Raw genomic sequence first — 23727 nt, 5'->3', positions numbered from 1 at the left:
TCTTTTTTTGTAGAATCTTTGTCTAGTTTTGGTATCAGGATGATGAGTTAGAATGAGTTTGGGAGTGTTCCTTCCTCTGCGATTTTTTGGAAGGGTTTGAGAAGGATGGGTGTTAGCTCTTCTCTAAATATTTGATAGAATTCACCTGTGAAGCCATCTGGTCCTGGACTTGTTTGTTGGAAGGTTTTTAATCACAATTTCAATTTCATTACTTGTGATTGGTCTGTTCATATTTTCTATTCCTTCCTGGTTCAGTCTTGGAAGGTTATACCTTTCTAAGAATTTGTCCATTTCTTCCAGGTTGTCTATTTTATTGGCATAGAGTTGCTCATAGTAGTCTCTTACAAAACTTTGTATTTCTGCGATGTCTGCTGTAACTTCTTTTTCATTTCTAATTTTATTGATTTGAGTCCTCTCCTTCTTTTTCTTGATAAGTCTGGCTAAAGGTTTGTCAATTTTGTTTATCTTCTCAAAGAACCAGCTTTTGGTTTTATTGATCTTTGCTATTGTTTTCTTTGTTTCTATTCTACTTATTTCTGCTCTGATCTTTATGATTTCTTTCCTTCTACTAACTTTGGGTTTTGTTTGTTCTTTTTTCTCTAGTTCCTTTGGGTGTCAGGTTAGATTATTTGAGATTTTTCTTGTTTCTTGAGGTAGGCTTGTATTGCTATAAACTTCCCTCTTAGAACTGCTTTTGCTGCCTCCCATAGGTTTTTGGATCGTCGTGTTTTCGTTGTCATCTGTCTCTAGGTATTTTTTGATTTCCTCTTTGATTTCTTCAGTGATCTCTTGGTTATTTAGTAACGTATTGTTTAGCCTCCATCTGTTTGTGTTTTTTACGTTTTTTTCCCTGTAATTCACTTCTAATCCCATAGCGTTGTGGTCGGAAAAGATGCTTATGATTTCAATCTTCTTAAATTTACCGAGGCTTGATTTGTGACCCAAGATGTGATCTATCCTGGAGAATGTTCTGTGTGCACTTGAGAAGAAAGTGTAATCTGCTGTTTTTGGATAGAATGTCCTATAAATATCAATTAAATCTATCTGGTCTATTGTGTCATTCAAAGCTTGTGTTTCCTTATTAATTTTCTGTCTGGATGATCTGTCCACTGGTGGAAGTGAGGTGTTAAAGTCCCCCACTATTATTGTGTTACTGTCGATTTCCTCTTCTACAGCTGTTAGCAGTTGCCTTATGTATTGAGATACTCCTATGTTGGGTGCATATATATTTGTTATATTTTCTTCTTGGATTGATCTCTTGATCATTACATAGTGTCCTTCCTTGTCTCTTGTAACATTCTTTAAGTCTATTTTATCTGATATGAGTATTGCTGCTCCAGCTTTCTTCTGATTTCCATTTGCACGGAATATTTTTTCTATCCCCTTACTTTCAGTCTGTCTGTGTTTCTAGGTCTGAAGTGGGTTCTCTTGTAGACAGCATATATATGGGTCTTGTTTTTGTATCCATTCAGCAAGCCTGTGTCTTTTGCTTGAAGCATTTAATGCATTCATATTTAAGGTAATTATCGATATGTATGTTCCTATTACCATTTTCTTAATTGTTATGGGTTTGTTTTTATAGGTCCTTTTCTTCTCTTGTGTTTCCCACTTAGAGAAGTTCCTTTAGCATTTGTTGTAGAGCTGGTTTGGTGGTGCTGAATTCTCTTAGCTGTTGCTTGTCTGTAAAGCTTTTGATTTCTCTGTCAAATCTGAATGAGATCCTTGCCACGTAGAGTAATCTTGGTTGTAGTTTCTTCCCTTTCATCAGTTTACATATATCGTGCCACTCCCTTCTGACTTGTAGAGTTTCTGCTGAGAAATCACCTGTTAACCTTATGGGAGTTCCCTTGTGTTTTATTTGTCATTTTTCCCTTGCTGCTTTCAGTAATTTTTCTTTGTCTTTTATTTTTGCCAATTTGATTACTATGTATCTCGGCATGTTTCTCCTTGGGTTTATCCTGCCTGGGATTCTCTGTGCTTCCTGGACTTAGGTGGCTATTTCCCTTCCCATGTTAGGGAAGTTTTCGACTATAATCTCTTCAAATATTTTCTCGGGTCCTTTGTCTCTCTCTTCTCCTTCCGAGACCCCTATAATGCGAATGTTGTTGTGTTTAATGCTGTCCCAGAGGTCTCTTAGGCTGTCTTCATTTCTTTTCATGCTTTTTTCTTTATTCTGTTCCATGGCAGTGAATTCCACCATTCTGTCTTCCAGGTAACTTATCCGTTCTTCTGCCTCAGTTACTCTGCTACTGATTCCTTCTAGTGTATTTTTCATTTCAGTTATTGTATTTTCATCTCTGTTTGTTTGTTCTTTAATTCTTCTAGGTGTTTGTTCTTTAATTCTTCTAGGTCTTGTTAAACATTTCTTGCATCTTCTCTATCTTTGCCTCCATTCTTTTTCCGAAGTCCTGGATCATCTTCACTATCATTATTCTGAATTCTTTTTCTGGAAGGTTGCCTATCTCCACTTCATTTAGTTACTTTTCCAGGGTTTTATCTTGTTCCTTCATCTGGTACAAAGTCCTCTGCCTTTTCATTTTGTCTATCTTTCTGTGAATGTGGTTTTTCCTTCCACAGGCTGCAGAATTGTAGTTCTTCTTGCTTCTGCTGTCTGCCCTCTTGTGGATGAGGCTACCTAAGATGCCTGTGGCATACCTTTCTAAGTTAAACTAAAGCATCAATACAATCATGATAAAAATACAAAAAACATTTTTAATTTAAATTAGACATGCTGATTTTAAAATTCAATGAAAAACAATAGCCGGAAAACAAAATTTCAAAAATAAGAGTGAAGGGGTCTTCTGCCAGACATTAAAATACCTTACAAATCAGTTATAATTGGGGAGATCAGGTGGCAGAGTAGGATGATGCAGAGCTCACCTCCCCCAACAAACATATCAAAATACATCTACATGTGGAGCAACTCTCACTGCAAACAACCTCGATGCTGGCATAAAGGTTCTTCTACAACCAAGGCTGTAAGGAAATCCTCACAGAGTTGGGTGGGAAGGGAGGAGAAGCAATCAGCTCAGGACCCACACCCCTAGCAGGGGACACAGAAGAAAAGGGGGATATCAGCAGGGGACCCTCCCTGGGGAGTGAGGGGTTTGAGCCACATATTGGGCACCCCAACCCTAGGGCTCAACACCAGGAAGATGAGTCCTGAATTGTGTCCCCCTCAAAATTCATATGTTGTAGTCCTGGCCACTTGTACCTCAGAATGTGACCTTATTTGGGAATAGGGTCATTACAGATGTACTTAGCTAAGACAAGGTCATATTGGAGTAGGGTGGGTCCTTAATTCAATATGACTAGTGTTCTTATAATAAGGGAAAATTTGGGCACATAAAAGACACAGGGAGAACACCATGTGAAGACAATGGCAGAGATCAGGGTGATGCTTTTACAACCCAAGGAATGCCAAAGATTGCCAGCAGACTACCAGAATCTTGGGGAGAGGCATGAAACAAATTCTTTCTCACAGGTTGTTGCAGAAGGAATCACCTCCACTGACATCTTGATACCAGACTTATAGCCTCCAGAACTGTGAGACAATAAACTTCTGTTATTTAAGCCATCTAGTTTGCAGTACCTTGTTAAGCAGCCCTAGAAACTAATACAGACCCCTAACCCACACTATGTACGAAAATTAACTAAAAATGAATTATACATCTAAATGCAAGAGCTAAAGCTATAAAACTCTTATAAGAAAATATAGGCATAAATCTTGTGACATTGGATTAGGCAATCGTTTCTTAGATAGGACACCAAGGAACAAGCAACAACAATAAAATGATAAATATATATTTCTAAGAGATATTGCCCTAGTCCAACCCAACATTCTCTCTCCCCTGGATGGCTTCAGTAGCCTCCATCCTTGCCTCCCTACAGTATCTCCTCACACAGCAGCCTAAGTCAGATCATGTTGCTTTTGCACTTAAACTTTTCCAATGGCACCTGTCTCGCTCAGAATTAAAGCCAACATCCTTTCAGACTTCCCTGGCAGTCCAGTGGTTAGGGCTCTGAGCTTCCACTGCAGGGGGTGCAGGTTGAATCCCTAGTTAGGGAGCTAAGATCCCACATGCCACACAGCATGGCCAAAAAACAACAACAACAACAAAAACCCAATATCCTTTCATAGCCTCTAAAGCCATATGATCTGCTCCCAGTCATCTCCTACCACCCCCCTCACTCAATTTATTCCAGCCACAGAAACCTCCTTGGTTGGAACAAGCTGAGCTCATTCTGACTTAAGATTTTATCATTTGGTGTTCCCTCTGCCTAGAATCTCCTCCAAGATTTCCCCAGGACTCATTCCTTCACTTCCTCCCTGTCTCCACCCTCCAGTGACATCCTTGTCATTTCTCCAGTGCCAGTGACCATCCTATCACAACCACCACTCCCTCTGTCGCTACTCCCTTGCTTTATTTTTCTCTTACACACTTACCTCCAGGAGAGCAGGGACTTTGTTTCAATTTATTGTATGCTCAACATTCATAGTGACTGGCACATAGTAAGAGCTAAATAAATTGTTGTCATTATTATTGTTGATAATAATTAAAAGTTGGAGAGGCAGTGACAATGCCATTCCCATTTGAAAGCTGAAGTGCCTCACAAGTGTCCACACCTTAGGACCTAACACACAGAAATGAACCAATATTTTTTTTTAATCCTTTTAAGGGCACTTGGCATATGGGCAAGTGGTGATTTGGAATATTACTGATCACATTATTACACGTATTCATTACATACTCAACTGTTCTGTAAATTCCTTGTCGGTAGGACTCAGCCTGGTTCTCTTTAAATCCCCAATAGCGGTGTTGCTCAAACTGCCCTATTCATAGAAATTGCCTGAGGATCCTGTGAACATGCAGATTGATTAGGAGGTGAGAGATGGGGCCTGATACTGCATTTCTAACAAGCTCCCAGATGATGGAGATACTGCTGGTCCAGAACCACACTTTGAGAACCAAGGTCTTCAGCACCTGGCACAGGGCTTTCCGCAGGGTGGCTTAGTCAGTGTTGAGTGATGGATGGATGGATGGATGGATGGATGGATGGATGGATGGACTGACTGATGCTGGTTGGTACTAGGTAGGTGGCAGGGTGGAGGAAGGGTTCAGAGGGAAAGTTTAAATCCAGTAATAAAGTAGCAGCTAGAATCTCTCTCTCCTTCCGTTTCCCCTCAGTCATACCAGAGGTTAATTTGGACCCACCCAACGTTATCCCTTCTCTGAGTTTTCCATCTTTCACTAAAATACAGACAGTCCTCCTAGACAAACCCTTCACCATGTATTGTTGGTATAGCATACCCTGACAGGGTAACCAACTCAACTCAGTTTGTCTGGGATTTTCCAAGTTTTAGCACTTAAGAGTTCCATGTCCCAATTTTAACACTGGAAGTCTTGCATCCTGGGAAACCCCTCAGTCCCAGGAAACTGGGACAGTTGGCCAGTCTGCCTGTGTGAGTCACTCTGTGTAGAGGACAAAGCTGATTGAGTCACCTGTCTGCCCTGGAGGTACCTGCAGTCCAGTGGGGGAGTCGAGTGGGGAAGGAAGGTGTGGCCTGAACTGCAAAGATAACTTTATGGGAAGATCAAAGCCACTTATACATCTGGTGGGAAGACTCAAACCAATAATTATTGGGTTAATATAGAGTGTGATCTTTCACTCTGAGCACCACAGACCATCTGGCTCCCTCCTTAAATCACTGAGAAATAAGGGCAAGCTTGTTCGGTTTTATGTGCAGAGAAGAAAAAAGCAGGCCTCTTGATTTACTCTATAAGGCCAAGTAAATTCAGAAATCAACTGTTCCTTTGAACAATGAATTTGTAGCCAGGAAACACTACTTTAATAAGTGTTCTAAGCCACGAATCTTTGGCCAACAGAATAAACAATGACAAAAATCCAAGGCATTAAGGAAAAATTTTTATGCTCTAAAAATCATATATTAACATATAAAGGCATGAGTGTTCCTGAGATTCTTGCAGTCTGGCTGGGTTGTTTTAAACAGGTTGTGTCCCTCAGAAAGCCTGGGGAGAGCCTTGGTTGCCATGGCACTAAGACCCAATGCACGGGGCTGATGCTGGCAAGCCCTGCTGACCTCTCCATACCCCACTACTCAAATGGTAGTTGGCTTTGACTGCTAGCCAAGTATCCGAGTGTACGTCATTTTACAAACATTTGTGAAACACCCATTAAGTTCCTAGTGGGCCAGGCCTCTACTTCACATTTGCAAATGCTTTTAATGTTCAAGGGACTTTCCCACCTGTTGGCTCACTTTAATCTCACTCAAAACTAAGAGGTCTAAGCATTGTTCAGCCCATTGCATGGGTAAGACAGCATGGTGAGGTAGAAGCAGCAGGAGCCTTGGCGTCCCACAATCCTGGTTTGCATCCTAGCTCCACCTCTTTCCATCAGGAAGCCTTGGGGAAGTCACTCTTCTCTTAGAAATACTATTATCTCATCTGAAAAAATGTGGATAATAATTCCACCTTTCCAGCGGCTGTAAGCATTTAGGGTGTGCGACTACCTAGAACAGGTACTCAGTAAACGATCCTGTGCCCATCCTCATCACTGTTAGGAAACTAAGTCCCACAGAAGTATCTGAAACTTCTAAGGTCACACTTCTGATTTTGGCAGGCTGAAAACCCAGGCACATGTCCTAACTCCCCCTCCTAGTGTCATTTCCATTTGATCAGATTGTCCCAATGACTCAATGATTGACCCAGTGATGCCTGACGCCATCAGCCAAACTATGGTCCTTTAGGTGGCAAGTGAGTTCATTTAAGGGCTCAAATGTCTATTACTCATTGGAAGAAATGCTGATGGCAGAAAACAGAAAGCTGTGAATCACAGTGGCTACAGAATTTATTCCACGGCAGGACTAGATTCCTGCAGATGGGCAAGAATGCTAGCTTCAGAGGGTCAGATGCAAGGCAGGTGCCCCCGGATTACCAATGTCTGCAGCTCTGGAAGGCTCCACAGCATCCAGTCTGGGCTCCACGTTTAGGAAGAGGCCTCCTCCACTGGCACTGACGGCAAGACCAGAGGGTCTCACCAACATTGAAATCTGATGCACTCCAACGGGCAGCAGGCCTGTCTGACACACCACATTCGTTTGGTTTGAGAAAATAACTTTGCAACTTGTTTTGTTCACTGTAACCTGCAAGGCCTCGGAGTCACCAGAGAAACCATTTCCAGTAATATAGACCAGTAGGTCAATGTCATCTTAAAAGAAGAAAGAAATTAAAAGAAAGAAATCATTTCTCAGTGATATCACTCCATTTACAAGAACTCTATCAAATATTCATTCCCTCTCACCTTCCTCTCCCAAAATTCAAGGAATTAAATGCTGACTCATGTATTGGAATCTATATTGATTTTAATAGCGTAGAGCCCTCATCTTAAACTTTCTCAAACTAGTGATGAGAAATCACTAGTCAACAAAAAATGGGGAAAAAAATAAAAATAAAGAAAATTTCAAAACAAGGGACAAAGAGAATACAACATTTTTTTGTGTGTGTGTGGTACGCGGGCCTCTCACTGTTGTGGCCTCTCCCGTTGCGGAGCACAGGCTCCGGACACGCAGGCTCAGCGGCCATGGCTCACAGGCCCAGCCGCTCCGTGGCATGTGGGATCTTCCCGGACCGGGGCACGAACCCGTGTCCCCTGCATCGGCAGGCAGACTCTCAACCACTGCGCCACCAGGGAAGCCCAACATTTTAAGTCATAAAAAATCCACCATTTCGGGACTTCCCTGGCAGTCCAGTGGTTAAGATTCTGCACTTCCACTGCAGGAGGCACGGGTTCGAACCCTGGTCAGGGAACTAAGATCCCACATGCCACACGACGCAGCCAAGAAATTAAAAAAAAAAAAAAAATCCACAATTTCAAATCATAACCATTTCATTTAGATTGGCTAAAAAATTCACCTTCTGCTGCATCACTCAACATCCACCCCATGAACGGACACACCTTCTACCCACACATCACCAGGTACACGGCCTCCAACAAGTCACTCTCAGTCTAAAGTTCATGCACAGAAATAGACCCACAGACATAGAAGACAAACTTATGGTTATCAGAGGGGAAAGAGGTGGGGGAGGGATAAATTAGGAGGTTGGGATTAACATACACACACTACTATATATAAAACAGATCAGGACCTAACGTATAGCACAGGGAGCTATACTCAATATTTGTAATAACCTATAAGGGAAAAGAATCTGAAAAAGCATATATATATACATGTATATATATATGTGTATATATATATATATAACTGAATCCCTGTACTGAAACTAACATGACATGGTAAATCAATTATACTTCAAAAAAAAATAAAAAATAAAGTTCACGCCCATCTCAATGCCAAGTGCACATCATACCGAGCGCATACCACACAGAGTGGACCCGGGGAGTTGACCCTTCAAGGTATTGGAAGGAACAGGAACCTGAACAATAAGCTGGTATGTCGTTCACTCGCACAACCACCTGGAAAAGACAAAAGCATTAAAAGCAAACGTACATGTTTCACATGCTCCAGCGTATTAATAAAGTACTTGTGAAGTTTGCCCAAATTAAAATGTGTTAGTGATTCACTTATTCTCTTTTTTTCCTTCTATTTTCCAGTAATAGACCCTAAATTGTAAAGTATGACTCCAAACATGTTAGGCTTTTTTAAAACGATGGTAAATAAGCGGAAACCTAACATTTTTGCAATTAAATATGTTCACTCTGGAGTAAATTCCCTCTCTGTCACATAGAAGTAAATTCAAACTGAGTGAGAACTTTTTATCACTTTATATTTTCAACTGAGTACCTACTTCCTGTGAAAAGCCTTGTCTTTGCTGGTAAATGCCAGTGAAGTAGGCACCTCTGTTCTACCATTGCTACATGGATGTGTAACTGAAGATCAGAGTGTATTTGGACATTTGGCTTGGGGTCTTTTTTATCCTAAAATGGGAAGTCCCCAAGAATAAATTATATGTCTTTTCCTCTCACTGGGACTAAGGTTAATCTAATAGAACTCTACAATACTTGGAGATAAGAAAGGCGAAAAAGATTGAACTCTGAATCTCTACATATAAAATAAGGATTAAAAGCACACACACTATATTTATGATAGTGTTTGCTTATAAGGGAAGGGGTACTGGGATGGCATGAAGGCACAGGTGATAAGAAATTCTTCATCTGTAGTGTTTCACGTTATTCATAAAGACCAAAAATAAAATAAAATAAATACATCAAATGTTGGCAATTGTTAATCCTCGTTTGGGTACCCAGGTGTTGGTTATATTATTCTTTATAGTTTTGCGTTTCAAAATTGTCTCTAATTAAAAGCAGATGACTTATAACAAGAGTATGGGCAGATGGGAAATAGCAAAGGACATTTTAAAGAGAAAAGGGGTTGACTTAGCTCATTTACTTTCCAAGGCCACTGTGTGGAGGTATAAGTCATATGTAGCTAGAGAGGTTCTCTATTTTTGGTACCATAGTAGCATCAATAATTATAATAACAGGATGCTGTATTTACAAAGCACTTATATTTTCAGTGTACTCTCCATACCCTGTGGAGGTAGAAAAGCACAGCCACAGCTCTCTCTGTTTTGTGAATTAGAAAGCTGACCTTTAGGATTGGTCCACATTACAAATCAGGAGGGGCTGCAGTAGACCTGAAACTAGTATTTCACTTTGGGTGGCCCATCCGCTCTCACCTGAGTGTACTGGTTGGCAGTGACTAACATGTCTCCAAATATGGGTCCAAGGAAGACTCCACCATCATATACCACACGAGTGGTTACAGCAGGGTTAACTCCCGTTAGGTTTTCATCAGATACCTAAGATGGTTACAGTTCTGGTGAATTCTGCCATGGAATCAAGTCTAATCTTGCTTAAAACAAATAACAAAGGGTGTTTTCACATTCTGTTTAAGATAATCAGATAGCTACAAAGTGAAAATGGAGAGACAGGGGCTTGAAATCTAGTAACCTAATAGTAAGTAATGGCTAATGAAAGCCCCAGTAGACTAGAAGAATATTTATATGCAAGTAGAGTTACCCAAAAAAATGCACACTATACTGATCTTCTAAGTCTTGAGATATTTTGTTTCCATGTGCTTTTCTATTTTACAAGTTTTCAATCCAAAATATTAAAATAAAATGTCTGGAAACAAGTGCCATGAGATGACTCCTATCCTTCCTCCATCTCTACCCAAGGATTTTGTTTGAAAACCAGATGACCTGCAATACCAAATAACAAGAATAAAATTTCATCTCGGGTTTCACTTCATAAAACCAAACGCTAGATGATCATTAGATTATTTTTTAAAACCCTAAATATGCAAGAGCATCTGGTTTTGTCATTATCCAAAGACAGCAAATCCTTTCCTAAACTTCCTTCTGCTGTGCCATCTGCCTCCATGATAATCTAAGTCAATCACATCTGCTTAAATTATGCAATAACAGATGTGGAATTATTGTATGCTGGACACTGACCAACAACTTCTCTACCTACATCAAGTTAGAAAAGGTGATGTTGGGTTTAAACTGCTTTATCAGGAATATGAGATATAAAATACGTCTTGAAAACTTTCAGAAAGATCATTGAACCCCTTTACTTGAATATTCCAACAAAATTCACAAATCGTGACAGTTTTCATTCATATAATTCTGATTTTTTTTCACAAAATTGCTCCAGAGCACTAAATCCACAAAACCAAAAGGGATACCATACATACCCTTATAAAGCTGGGCAAGTCCCCAACCTGGTTGGACCAGGAGAGAGTCCACACATGTTCATAGCAAGACTTTAGATCCTCCGTCACAGTGAAGTCACTGACATTAAGGTACCTAGATGTGAAGTCATCAGCGTTGGTTTGTAAGAGCTTTTGGAGGTGACTAGCTGAGATGTGCACAGGGACAGCTGTGGGAGAAGGTCATGATATAAAACGTACAGGACACTAATTAGTCCACCTTGCAGCATCTCAACATCAAGACAGAAGAGAATACACATCAGAATGCCTACTACACATGCAGAGACCATCAAGTTCAAGAAAATCCTCAGTCCAGTTAAGCCATTTTTAGGGCAAATATAAGTAGGTGCTCACTTTTTATATCATGGTCCCTTTAATCAGCATCACATCTCTCAAGCAGAGAACACAATCGCATCAGACAAACTTATCTCAAATGTCAACTCAAAATGTAAATTCCAGACACCCTGGTAATCCCTGAAAGTCTAATTAAATATTGGGTTTTCCCCGGAAAAATTTAGCTGGCCCTGTGAACAAGGAAAAGTTGGCCAGCCACCTTTCACAAGGAGTAGGGAAGGCACAAAGCAGCTGACACCCATAAAAACTTAGCCAACCAAGCTGAGGAATGTTGGCATTGAACTTCGGTTTCTCCATTACAATTTCCTTTAAGCCCAACCACCTGCTTCCCCATCTCACATCCCCGCAGAGAAATAACAGCACTTTGGGCTTAAGCCTTGCTGTGTTTGAACGCTGTTTCATGCTTTACCAAAAGTTTCCATTTCCTTAGGTATCCCAACATCTCTGTGAGGCGGGTCATCTAAATATCCTAATACCTCCTTGGGAGATGAAGAAAATGAAACCCAGTGTGATTCAGAAGCTTGTCAACCAAGTGAGAGGGGTTTAGATTAAAACCCAGGTTGCCTTCTACCTACTCAAGAGCTTTCCTTTTGAATCCCACACTGCCCTGAAGTGTTGGTGAAATACCACTGTATTTCCAAAATGCAAACAAAATTCTCATCTTTTTTGAAAAGATTTTATATGTCATTTGAGGGCCATTTCAAATGGCCAGGTGAAGGCTGGCTTTCCCACCAGTTGTTCTACAGGCAGTGATGTAAGGAATATCAGCAACAGGATATGACAGCAGGAAAAGTCTCTCTACAGACAGGCTGCAGCTTTCTCATTAGTGAGAAGGGAAACAGCACAGTAGTGGGCTTCATAGAGGCAGGGCTCTGATGAACTTATTCACCCACTTATCAGACTCCAATAGCCCAGGGGCCATCAACTTTTCCTAATTTGCCCCACTAGAGTAAAAACTCCACTCCATTCCTCCAGCCAAGAAGATTCTTTGCAAGTCCACCATCTTTCTGCTTGAGGACAGAAGACTCCTGGACCATTTGCCCTTTTTTTTTTTTTTTTTTTGCGGTACGCGGGCCTTTCACTGTTGTGGCCTCTCCCGTTGCGGAGCACAGGCTGCGGACGCGCAGGCTCAGCGGCCATGGCTCACGGGCCCAGCCGCTCCGCGGCATGTGGGATCTTCCCGGACCGGGGCATGAACCCGTGTCCCCTGCATTGGCAGGCGGACTCTCAACCACTGCGCCACCAGGGAAGCCCATGTGCCAATTTTTATACAGCCATTCTTGAGTTCTCCTGAGCCTCCTTTCTGACTCCCCTATGTTTTTACCAAATAAATAACATTATAATCACGTCTAATCCTGTCCTTTGTGAGATGTGTATGTACTTGAAGATTTAGAAACTGTTCTACCCTCATCGCAGCTGAAAGCTCTTTCTACATGTGTTATGATTCCTAAAATCCTCAATATCATGTGGTGTCACTGTGGAGTTTAATTTGGAAGGGCCGTGGCTACCATGGATTTTGGCCTAGGAAACTCCAGAGAGAAGAGGACCGAACTGAGAAGCAAAGACTCAAGTTCATACCTGGACCCTGCCATCAACTATTTTTATGAGCTTTGGGCAAGCCTGAGTATAGTGGGCTGAATGGTGGCCCTCAAAAAGATATGTCACTGCCCTGATCCCAGGAAACTATGAACATTACTTTATAAAGCAAAAGATGTGATTAAGGATCTTGAGAAGAGGAGTTCATCCTGGATTATCCAGATGGGCCCTAAACGCACTCATACACAGACGAGGAAGAGACAGTGTGACCAGGGAGGCAGGGGTTGGAGTGATGCGCCCGCAGCCAAGGGATGCTGGCAGCCACCAGATGCTGCGAGAGGCAGGGAACAGATCCTCCCCTAGAGCTTGAGGAGGGAGAGTGGCCCTGACAACAACTTGACTGTGGACTCTGACCTCCAGAACTGGAAGAGAATAAATTTCTGTCGTTTTAAGCCACCAAGGTTGTATAATTTGCTATGACAGCCCCAGGAAGCTAATCCACTCAGTTTCCACATCTACAAAACTGAAAGACTGGGATCATATTAACAATGATATGCTGTTGTTATTGTCCAGATCTTTAACTTTAAGAAGGTCATTCTCAGACACTGGAAAACAAAATAACTTTAAGACTGTCACCCTGCCTGGCAGGGTGTTGTCAAATGAGAAACACTGCACTCCCAATGGCCCCTTTACCAGGAATCACTGTGTGAGAAAGCTGGATGCGAAAGTGTCCTCCTAAAGGTGGACTTGCCCTCTGTAGTCTCTGTGTTGTCACCTGGACCAACCCGGATCCTTCTTCTGCTCCTTCAGTGGGCACAGAGCTGTGACATACCAGAAGCAAAGCATTAGCCATGGGGACCCTCCAGCAGCTGCTCCAGACAGAACATAGCTCCATCTCAAAGACCAGCGGTCTCCCATGTTTCCAGACCATGAGCTCAAGCTCCCAAGTACTGGGCACCCCTCTCCCATCACAGCAGAGGAAATGTAAGGTAAATATGAGGGTTCTTTAGGGCATTCCACAGTTCCCCTCTATTGATCCTGGAAGCACAGGGATGCAGAGCAAAGAGTGATGACTCTGGTCCTCACAGCTCTGGTCCTGATGCAGAGTGGAAGGAGAACCCATTTGCACAGTCAGATGAAAACTTGGGCCCTAGTCCACAGATCCTCTGCACTCAGTATCCCCAGCAGAAACAGGCCATTCCATCTAGTGGAGTCCTTATCCAGCACCTGTATGCAAACACACTGCCTGACTAATCCTGCTTTTAATACAATAAATAAGTCAAATAAATCATGACACACCATGAGATGGAATACTATTCAGCCATTAAAAACCATATCTAGAAGCAGGCTTAATGAAATGGGGAAATATTCCATTTATACCAGTAGGTGAAAAGGGCATGTTACAAATATAGTGTCTTATGTGTGGTCCCAATCTGAGATTTAAAAAGTAAACATATACATGTATATATGCATATAAAAACTGCCTGGGGAAAAAGGCTGTTAGAATATGGATCCAATGCATTAACAGAAGCTATCTCTGAGCAGAGGGATTCTGAGTGCTTTGTAACTTTTTCTAAGTGTTTTTCTGTATTTTCCTAATTTTCAACAACAAACGTGTGATTTCAATCAATAATATCACCTAAGTGCTACATATTGATGTGCATACTTAAACCATACAGAAGATACTATCTGTTTTGGGGGCCACTCTGAAGGTTGTCCTGACTTGCTCAAGCTGGAGGCTTCCAGAAGGAACTAAGGGACTTGAGGAAAACTCAGAAAGGGAGGTTGTGGGGATTCCCTGGCGGTCCAGTGGTTAGGACTCTGCGCTTCCACAGTAGGGGGCACGGGTTTGATCCCTGGTCAGGGAACTAAGATCCCAAATGCCACGCAGCCAAAAAAAAAAGGAGGTTGTGAGGACCCCTCTAAGTGTGGACCTAAATTACACTCCATCATTTCAGAGTTAATAACTACATAATTCAGTAGGTTTGGAGCACAGGACCACGGGCTGGGTAATCTGACAGCTCCCTCTCCACCATTGAAGCTCTTTCCCTCCTTCATTCTATTGATGATTTCCATGTCTGTCCTGCCCAGAGGCCCATGAAACACTAAGTCAAGGAAAATGGAGCACAGATTCAAGGTTTCTTTGCCTACTTTTCACACACTGTCCAAAGCATAGTATAAGTAGGAGAACTCATTTCGAAACATGTTAGAAAGAGATGGGAGGAAAAAAGAAATTTTAAAGACGGGACATCTCAATTCTTCCCATCCTACTTGGATTTTAGTGAAAATTTAAAAGAACAAATTACAGCATACATGTGTTCCAAGAGCTTGGAGGAGACTTGATTCTTAGTTACTGCTTTGTAAACTGTGGCCAGAGAGGTTTGATTATTGAAGAACCAATGCTTATGGCGCTCTAGTGCCATCTGGTGGTGAGCTCTTAGAACTGGCTGGTTTTGTTCCTTTGGCCTCAAATGATTCCAGTAAGATTAATATATGGGGAATGGAAGGAGAGGAACAAGGTTTTCCTCTCAAACAGTGGTAATGTGAACCTCTGAAAAGCATAAAAACACAACTACCTGTAAACAAATTCACTAGGAACTAGTTCTCAAAATGTAGTCCCCAGATCAACAGAATCAGCATTGCCTGGGAACTCATTAGAAATGCAAACTATCATGTCCTGCCTCAAACGTACTGAACTATGATGGTGTGGTTAGGGGCCAGCAATTTGTGTTTTAACACAACCTCCAGGTAAGTCTGATACGGCATTCTTAAGACTCAGAACTATTGCTTTGAGCAACACGGCAGGTAGCTTTTCCTGATAAAAAGTCTCACCTCTGTGTCTTCTAAGGGCAGTTAACAATTTTAAGCAAGGATAGGTGAGCAAAGATGGTTCCCTACCTTGCAGTGATGAGCGGGAGCTCCAAGCCACACCCTGCCAACCAGGAGGTCACATTGTAGACAGGAGGGGATCCCACCACAGAGAGCAATTCCAGCAGATTCCCGCCAGGGCGAGCTGTTCCAGAGTCAGCCTGAGAAACTAGAGACCAATGATCCAATCATTATCAAGTAAATCAAGATGGAAGACCTGCTGTGTGGAAGGTCCCCGTTGGAGAGGCTGAGTTACTCACATCCCAGCATACACTTAAAGCAGAGATTCCTACCTACCTGCTGCCAGGAAGAGAAAAGGAAGAGGAAGTAGGAATTTAGTTGCAAAAGGAAACTGCAAGGTCATGGTATACGGAGACGATGACTAATTGCACAGCAGAGTTCAATAAGCCCCAAGTCAGCCAAGCATCACTGCCTGTATCATTGGCGGTTCCCACCACGACACCGCCACACATACACACAGCTCATCTACGGCAGTGTGGACTGCTCCCTTTCCTCCTTTTCTTCCCAAAGCCTGGTAGCTCCAGGAATACAAGTTGATCCCCCTTGGGAACACTGAACACACAAAGCACATACTAGAGGTACTTGAGTTTTATCCGCAGCATGGCGTCAACATGTGTGCAGAGAGAGTGCAAGCTTTAAGATGGACCAGTGTTCAAATCCTTATTTTCCGCTTCTATTGGGTTACTATTTGGCTTATCACTATAACCTCTGTACGACTCTGTTTTCTCATTGATAAAGTGGGACTCATGACAGGTATCAGTCTGCATGGCAGGGAGAGTTTAGTGAGATGGCAGGTTTAAATGACCAGCAAATATAGTTTAATATCCTCTTTTCCTCCTACCAGGCACCATGTAAAGGCAGCTTCTTTTCTAAGTCTGTACAATCGAGGCAGTCTTTGCAGGCCCAATGCTGAGCACAATGCCAGGCACAGAGTAAGGGCTCAATAAATGTTTATTTGCTCAGCTGAGTATGGAGTCATTGAAGGTTTGGCTCTGGTGTCAACCATCTCTGGGTTCCAATATCCCCCACATACCAGCTGATTTGAGGCAAGACACTTAGTATCCTGTCAGCTTTGGTTTCCTCATCTATAGAGTGGGGATCACAGGACCATCTCATGGGGTTCTGAGAATTAAGTGAGAAATATTTGGGAGCTACCACTAGATGAAAAGAACTTTCATAGAGGACATTCGGTGGGAGAATATAACCAAGTGTTAAGCTGATCAGATAAATGTCAGACAATTAACCATGACTATGGAGCCCTACTGTGTAGAGTTTATGTTACCATTAAATAATACTCACAGGAAACTTGTGGCCATCAGGACGACTGGACAGTGGGAATCAGACGGTTTTACCCAAGCCATCTCCCATCTTTCTTGTCTCTGCCTCCCTGCTCCCCTCCCACCTCACCCTTACATGGCTCCAGATACTGGAGCATTTGGTGGCAAAGCGGTGATGGCAGTGAGAAAGGATTCTGGATCCTGGGCCTTGAGGGTTTGGGAAGGATAAAGGGAAATGACACCTATTATCCAGTCCTGAGTTTCCCAGTCCAGTCAGTGGGTTCGAGTGCACGCTGTAATGATCCCCTCAGTGCTCTGGGAATCTGGGTAGCACTTGGGGTCACCAAAGGCCCCAGCCAGTTGTCTTGGGCACCAAGAAACTCAGATGGTTACCCCAGCACACCATTTGAATATTATTTTCTGTGTGTCAGAACACAGAGTTTGAAATAAGCAATGACACATTCTGACCCAGATACCCCCAAAACACTCACATCACTGAAACAGATAAGAGATGGAATTCTGAAGAGTATCAAAGATGATGTATTTTCAGGGCTGAAAGAGAGTTCTCCTACCCCACCCCCCACCTCCACGCTCCACGCTCCCCTGCCCCCAGCTCTACAACTTCCAGGCAAAAGATTAAAAAGCTGCACACTTGAAAATCAGAATGCAAATGCCTGTTCCATACTTTTCTCCTTGGAGAGAGAAAAACAGAGAAGCTATGAGAAGCAGGAAAGCCGAGCCCCAGAGTCACAAGGGATTTGACAGAAAAGAGAGAGGGAACAAAGTTGGAAGCCTGGAGGCCCTGCGAGCAAACCACACCATCTGTCTGGGCTTCTGTTCCCAGGGTGTGCATCTGTCCCCAGGGTGTGCGTCACACGTGGCCTCAGGAGAACCCCTGATGAGCACCTTGCCCTTAAGACAAGCAAAGCCAGGTGAGAGCACTGCACCCAAGAGAGGTCAAGGGACTTTGTGCAGAGAGGGGCCAGGCCTCAGCTCTGAGTGATGTGTGAGAGGAACCAGATAGGGAGAAGGAAAGACGAGGCTGTTCTCATGCGGATGCGGTGACCCTCCAACTCCCACCGAGTCTGTCCTAAGGATTGTAAATCAGACTTGTGGCCCATTTACAGGGCCAGATATTGCTGTGTTCCTTATAGCACTTTGTATGACAGATATTAACAGATGGAGAGATGGAGAAATCCTGCTGGCCTAACAACAGTAATGATAATAGTACTAATAATTGATTACACTTATTGAACACTTACTAGTCAGGACCCATGATGAGCGCTTTACACTATACTTCGGTTATTCTTCATAGTAATCCAATGGGGTAGGGCCCTCATTAAGCCCATTTTATGCATGAGAAAACCAAGGGCCCTCAGCAAGAAAGTGGTAAAATTGGGGTAAGATCACAGACACCCAAAGCAAGAACAAGCATTGGAATAAATAGGAGGGGAAAAAGGAACTAGTTAGAGAGATATGGGGGCCAAGGACACAGAATTCCAACTCCATCTTCTCTCCAGGATCGAGGCAAGAAAGATGGAGAATCATATGTTCTCTCACCATTAACAGAAAAGCAGCCCCTCCAGAAAAGTTCAAAGACAGCATTTGATGGACAGGTCCGTGGAGGAGAGTGGATTTGATAATCACCTGTTAGGTTTGTGTCTGCAATAATAATCTCATCCACATAGAACACGTCCATCTCCGGAGACAAAGGGAGGAGGTCAATCTGATGAACCAGCACTGGGGAGTTTGCGGGAGGTGGCTGGAGCTGCGCGGAGCGATGCACACACGTCTTCCAGAGGTCGGTGCAGGTGAACTGCCAGCTGAAAACAAGCGCAGAGCAGAAACAGGCCTCCTGTGAGCACCGCAGTTCTCTCTCCTGAGAGCCCCAGTTCTCTAACCTGGGCCTGAGGACCATGCAGTCAGGAGACCCAATCCATCATGGCTGCCACAGTACAAGCATCCATCCAAGATGGGCTCAGCTTGGCTGGGATGCAACACGAGTGAATCACGTTTAAGTCCACCATCCATTCATAACAATGTCAGCAGTACTTTCAAATTACAATATGATTATGTGTCTTAAGCAGATCACCTGTTGGGCTCTACTATCAGGGAAGATTAATACTCTGGACATTTCCAGACTCATTTAAGTTTAAAAACACTTACAAAACCCTTAAGAGATGTGGAAAGAGAGCTGAATCAAGAGATCAGGATGCTGAATTATATTCCAGCATCTTTGTTCACTCGCTGAATGAATTTTGGTGAATCACAAATTCTCAGGGCCCCAATTTTTCTCATCTGTAACATCAAGGAATGTTCCCTAAAATCTCTTCCAAATATGGTGGTCTATGATTCTATCCCTATGAGAAATGTCAGACTCCTTCTGGGGAGTATTAGATTCGTAACAACTAACTGCTCTTAAATCAAATTTCTTTGCCAAATAAAATGTGTTCAGAGCTGAAGTTAGTATCCAAGTCCCCAATATCAGAGACAGTTAGTACCTCCCATAGGCCACTGTCCCCAGGAAAGCTAATCATCCCAGCTGGCAGAATTCCCACACACCTGTCCACAGATGAGCTACCTGTTAGGGCTGGCCCCCACGAGACTCCAGTCACAGGTGACGTTCTTCATAACGGTGTTTTGAAAGTCAATTGTGAAGGACACTGTCACTGTCAGGATCGTATTCATGTGGCCTTTGTATGCAAGGCACAGCTAGAGACACCAAACAAGAAGTCCTTCAGCTCTGTCACTAAGAAGCAGCAATTCAAGCAATGTTTATCAAGGACAATCCACTCCCTAGAACCTGCCTTGTGCTCAGAGAGACAGCCAGCCTGCTCCTGCCCTCCTGGAGCTTACCGGTCTAGCTGGAGAGACAAATAGTTTAGAGCAAATTGTTATTCATCCAACAGAGAGTTATTCAATGCCTAACACTGTGCGTGGCCACGAGGATTTTAGAGCATCTCAATTATCAATAGAAACCCCCTGTTGTGACCCAGATACCTGTTCCACCTTGAGCAAGTCACTGTACCTCTCTGAACCTCACTCCTTAACCCTAATTCACCAGCATCTTTGGCTTCTAACTCTGAGTTAAGTAAAATTATATGGCAGGATTTTTCAACTGCAGTGCTATTGACATTTGGGACTAGATAATGCTTTTCTGTGAGGGGGACTGCCCAGTGCATTGTAGGACGTTTAGCAACATTCCTAGAACCTACCCGCTGGATTCTACAAACACTTCCCCAGTTTTGGTGACCAAAAATGTCTCCATGCACTGCCAATTCTCCCCATGGGGCAAAATCCCCACTACCCAGCGTTGGGAGCCTGTGCTGTAGAGGAAAGGCTGGAAGTCGGGCAGTGCCCTGTCCTGAACCGTATAGTCCTGGCTCCCACTGCCATTCAACTAGGAAAGGACTTAAAACCACTACCATGAGTTTAGCCACCCCAAGAAGGTTCACTCTGGTTCCCAAAGGGCAAGTAAGCTGCAATTTTTTATGAAGGACAGCAGAGCTAGTGACACAAAGATATAAGGGGTATTGAAGGAATGTGTCAGTCTATCCATCAATAACAATACTATGATAAATAATACAAACTATCCTTAAATGAGTCCTAATCACTGCCCAAGCACTTTACTGGATTATCTCATATACTCTTCACCTAAATCCTGAAAGCCAAACCTCATTATTACCCATTTCACAGATGAGTAAACTAAAGTAAGACATGGAGGGCATGCAGGGTATAGAGTCAGAATTCAAAACCAGAGTCTGACTGTAGAATCGGCGCTCATACCTGGAGAGCAAAGAAAATACTACAGTGTAGAAAAACTTCTGTAGGTCTCAGCTAATAGAAAGGCATTTCCATGCAGCAACTAGCTAATGGGAGGACCAGAGGTGTCTGTTCACCCCTGAAACCTAGCATCTCAGCCCGAAAAGCCCTACAAGGCACAGCAATCATTCTCTTGTGCTTCCCCAGGCTCAACCCCAGAGAATAATTCCAATCCCTCCCTACCCACCTCGCCTGCAAGCACGAAGGCTGCTACTTACATGTGTGTACTGATCTAGCCGGTTGCCCTTCTGGGCAGCCGCGGGTATCAGGACAAGGTGTCGAGGCTGATGGAAGCTGAATCTCCCACAGAAGGGCTCTGTCCCACTGGTGAGGTGCCCATCAGAGCTGGAACCTTCTAGGTCTGGATGCATTTCGAACAAAATAGGACGATGGGTGTAAATGTTATATAGACTTTCCCAACATGTCTGCAGGGAATGGGTTATGGGTTCGCCATGACATTGACCCCTCAGCCCTTGAGTGAGCTGGGCAGGGATCGAAGTGGTCGGCCCACCCCCCAGCCTGAAGGCTCTAGACATGAGAAACCCATCGTGTCTGCCCTACAGCATCGAAAATCTATTACCTTTTTCTATGTATACCATGACACAGAAAAACTACTGAGAAGCAAGGAGGTAAAGAGTGTTGACTGTAACTTAGTCCACCTTAGTATTTTTAAAACATACCCTCACATTTTTAGAATTTGTTAGATTACTGTTTTATATGTAATTCCTTTACTTGAGATGCAATTTGAATTAAGCAAGATTTGCACTGTTTTGCCGTTTCCCTGCTATGTCTGTTGCCCGTTTCCCACTGTACGGCATGAGACACAGTTCCTTATTCCAGCTCCCCGGCATCCAGGTTTCTAACTCTGCTCCACCTGACAGCTCGGGAGGGATGCCTTTTCTTTCTCTGATTCCCACACCAAACAGCTCCCTCCCAAGCACTCAGGGTCCGAATCCAGTTTCCATATTTTCATTTGACTCTTAACAGAGTCACCTGGGAGAGGAAATGAAGATTGTTCCCCTTTGACAAAAAAAAAAAAAGAAGAGAAAGAAAGAAAGAAGACAAGGAGGAAAAAGAGGGTAGGAATTTGTCAAACCAGAGATCATACCTTGCTCGAATCCCAGCCGGAGTAGGATGTTCGCTGAAAGGGGTTCCAGTTTACATTTAACTGCAAGTAACTCCTCAAGGGCTGTTTGAATCTGTTAAAAAGAAAAACAGGGAATTCCCTGGATGTCTAGTGGTTAGGACCCGGCACTCTCACAGCCGAGGGCCCAGGTTCGATCCCTGATGGGGGAACTAAGATCCCACAAGCCACACAGTGTGGCCAAAAGAAGAAAGAAAGAAAAACAACCAGGAGTTCCTACCATGGGCAGAAAGACCACCTTTACTTCCCCCACCTCTGCTTAAGTGAAGAAGGTTCCCACCTGATGGGCCGTGGCATTTGCAGGGATTGGCTGGCTAGAGACATTGTCCCAGGTAAGGGAGAAGTTCCCTGTGCCAGACACCATCAGCATCTGAAAAGTCAAGAGTGACGGGGTTAAAGAACATGTGCTCATTGAACCAGGGAGACAACCTAGAAACACAGGACATACCTCCCTGGTTTGTTATTTCCTTTGTCTTACAATTTCAATTTTTAAACTCACTATCCTCTAGAACTATCTGGAGAACACAAGTGTCATCACGTAATGAAAACTTTTCTTGGAAGAATATACATGTCTATCTCCCCATTAATGCCTGCCTCCCTCCTTCTCTTTAGAATGTGACACCTAAATGTCACCACTGAAGGGCTCACTCTCAGCTCTTCTCACCGAGCTCCCTCCCAGGGGTGGCCTGGGAGGGAGAAGCAGCCCCATGCGCGTCACACCCTCTCAGAGGCTGATTCAGCCTCTGCTTTGCTTCTACTGCATTCCCTGCTGGGCACATCCCACTTTTGTAATGGGGTGAGACCTAACATCTTATATTACTTGTTTTCTCCTTTGCTCTGTGGTTCTTTATCTGCATGTTTTACTATTATACCGTAAGCTTTAAGAGGCACAGTCCATACTGAGTCAACCTTGTACACCGAAAAGCGGACAACAAAAAGTACAACAAACACAACATTGTAAATCAACTATATTTCAATTTAAAAAAAGAAAGCACACCAAACTTGTTCAACCAAAATATGGGGCGCAACCAAGAGACCCAAAGACCCTGACCCTTACAAAGCAGACTTAGAAAACGTAATATACGGGGAAATAGGACCCGAACGGGTCAAAAAGCTATGAAATCTCGTATGTGTACGCTCACAGGCATGCATACATGGTGTGGGTGTTAAGATGACCTTATCTCCTCTCTGGGGAATATGTTTCCAAAGGAAGATTTACCAGGAACTTAAATTCCTGGAACTAAATCCATAAATCAGGGCATATCAACAATAAGACTTTGCATTTTTTTTAAAAGTCCTCTCAACCCTATTGGATGGATACCCTATCTCTTTGGCAGCAGAGTTACCATCACGGCTCAAGTCTCCTGGCTCCCAGCCAGCGATCCTTCCACTAGGCGGGACTATATTCCTCGCAGAGTTCACCCCCTGAACCTAACCCCATGGGACAAGGAAGACACGGAGACCTGGATTTCCGGAAGTCTCTGGGCCCGGGCTTGGATCTGATGCTTCTCCCGGAGGTACGTGCTGACCACCTCGGGATTCAGCCAGGTGTTATGGATCTGGACACCAATCCTCACCCCGCGGCTGGGGGCTCTCCCTCGATGCTCTGCTTCCAGGTAGTACCTGGCTCCCCCGAGCAGCTCCAGCTTGGGGGCCTTCTGTTGCCAGGTCTCTTCACTCCCATTCTGCTCCCAGGAGTCAAACCAGTCAGCAGTGCCCACTGCGATGGAGGCCACTTTCACCTGCACCCCAATCAACACATCAGGACCAGCACTATGAAGCTTCTGGGTCTCTTTTTCAAACAGCAAGTGTCTAGACAGCTACTTAACAGGAATTTGAGGGCTGGTGGCCTTTTCCAACAAGTTAGGACCTGTGCCTGTGTATGTTTCTCCAGCCGTTCTTCTCTCTCTCTTTCTCAATTACATAGTATTCAGATGAGGCTGGATGGT

At 43.5% G+C, this 23727-nt stretch overlaps 1 protein-coding gene across 2 annotated transcripts in view; it reads right to left on the bottom strand.

Moving 5' to 3' along the window:
- The window catches only part of PKHD1 (PKHD1 ciliary IPT domain containing fibrocystin/polyductin), a gene marked incomplete at both ends in the record, with an annotated part of 425783 nt that overhangs the window by 375170 nt on the left and 26886 nt on the right, over nt 1–23727 (bottom strand). For both annotated transcript variants that reach the window (XM_082663569.1, XM_082663570.1), the window contains 12 exons: nt 6958–7230; nt 8391–8496; nt 9720–9842; nt 10742–10926; nt 13340–13467; nt 15545–15683; nt 18460–18635; nt 19394–19524; nt 20853–20995; nt 21743–21833; nt 22059–22148; nt 23242–23520. In XM_082663569.1, the coding sequence (XP_082519695.1) occupies nt 6958–7230; nt 8391–8496; nt 9720–9842; nt 10742–10926; nt 13340–13467; nt 15545–15683; nt 18460–18635; nt 19394–19524; nt 20853–20995; nt 21743–21833; nt 22059–22148; nt 23242–23520 (1864 nt within the window). The remainder of the gene's footprint in view (nt 1–6957; nt 7231–8390; nt 8497–9719; nt 9843–10741; nt 10927–13339; nt 13468–15544; nt 15684–18459; nt 18636–19393; nt 19525–20852; nt 20996–21742; nt 21834–22058; nt 22149–23241; nt 23521–23727) is intronic.

The sequence above is a fragment of the Grampus griseus genome, assembly GCF_964374135.1.
Source record: "Grampus griseus genome assembly, chromosome: 10".
In the NCBI taxonomy this organism is placed as follows: domain Eukaryota; kingdom Metazoa; phylum Chordata; class Mammalia; order Artiodactyla; family Delphinidae; genus Grampus; species Grampus griseus.
The sequence above is the reverse complement of the archived record's forward strand: the minus strand, read 5'-3'. Positions and strand labels throughout refer to the sequence as shown.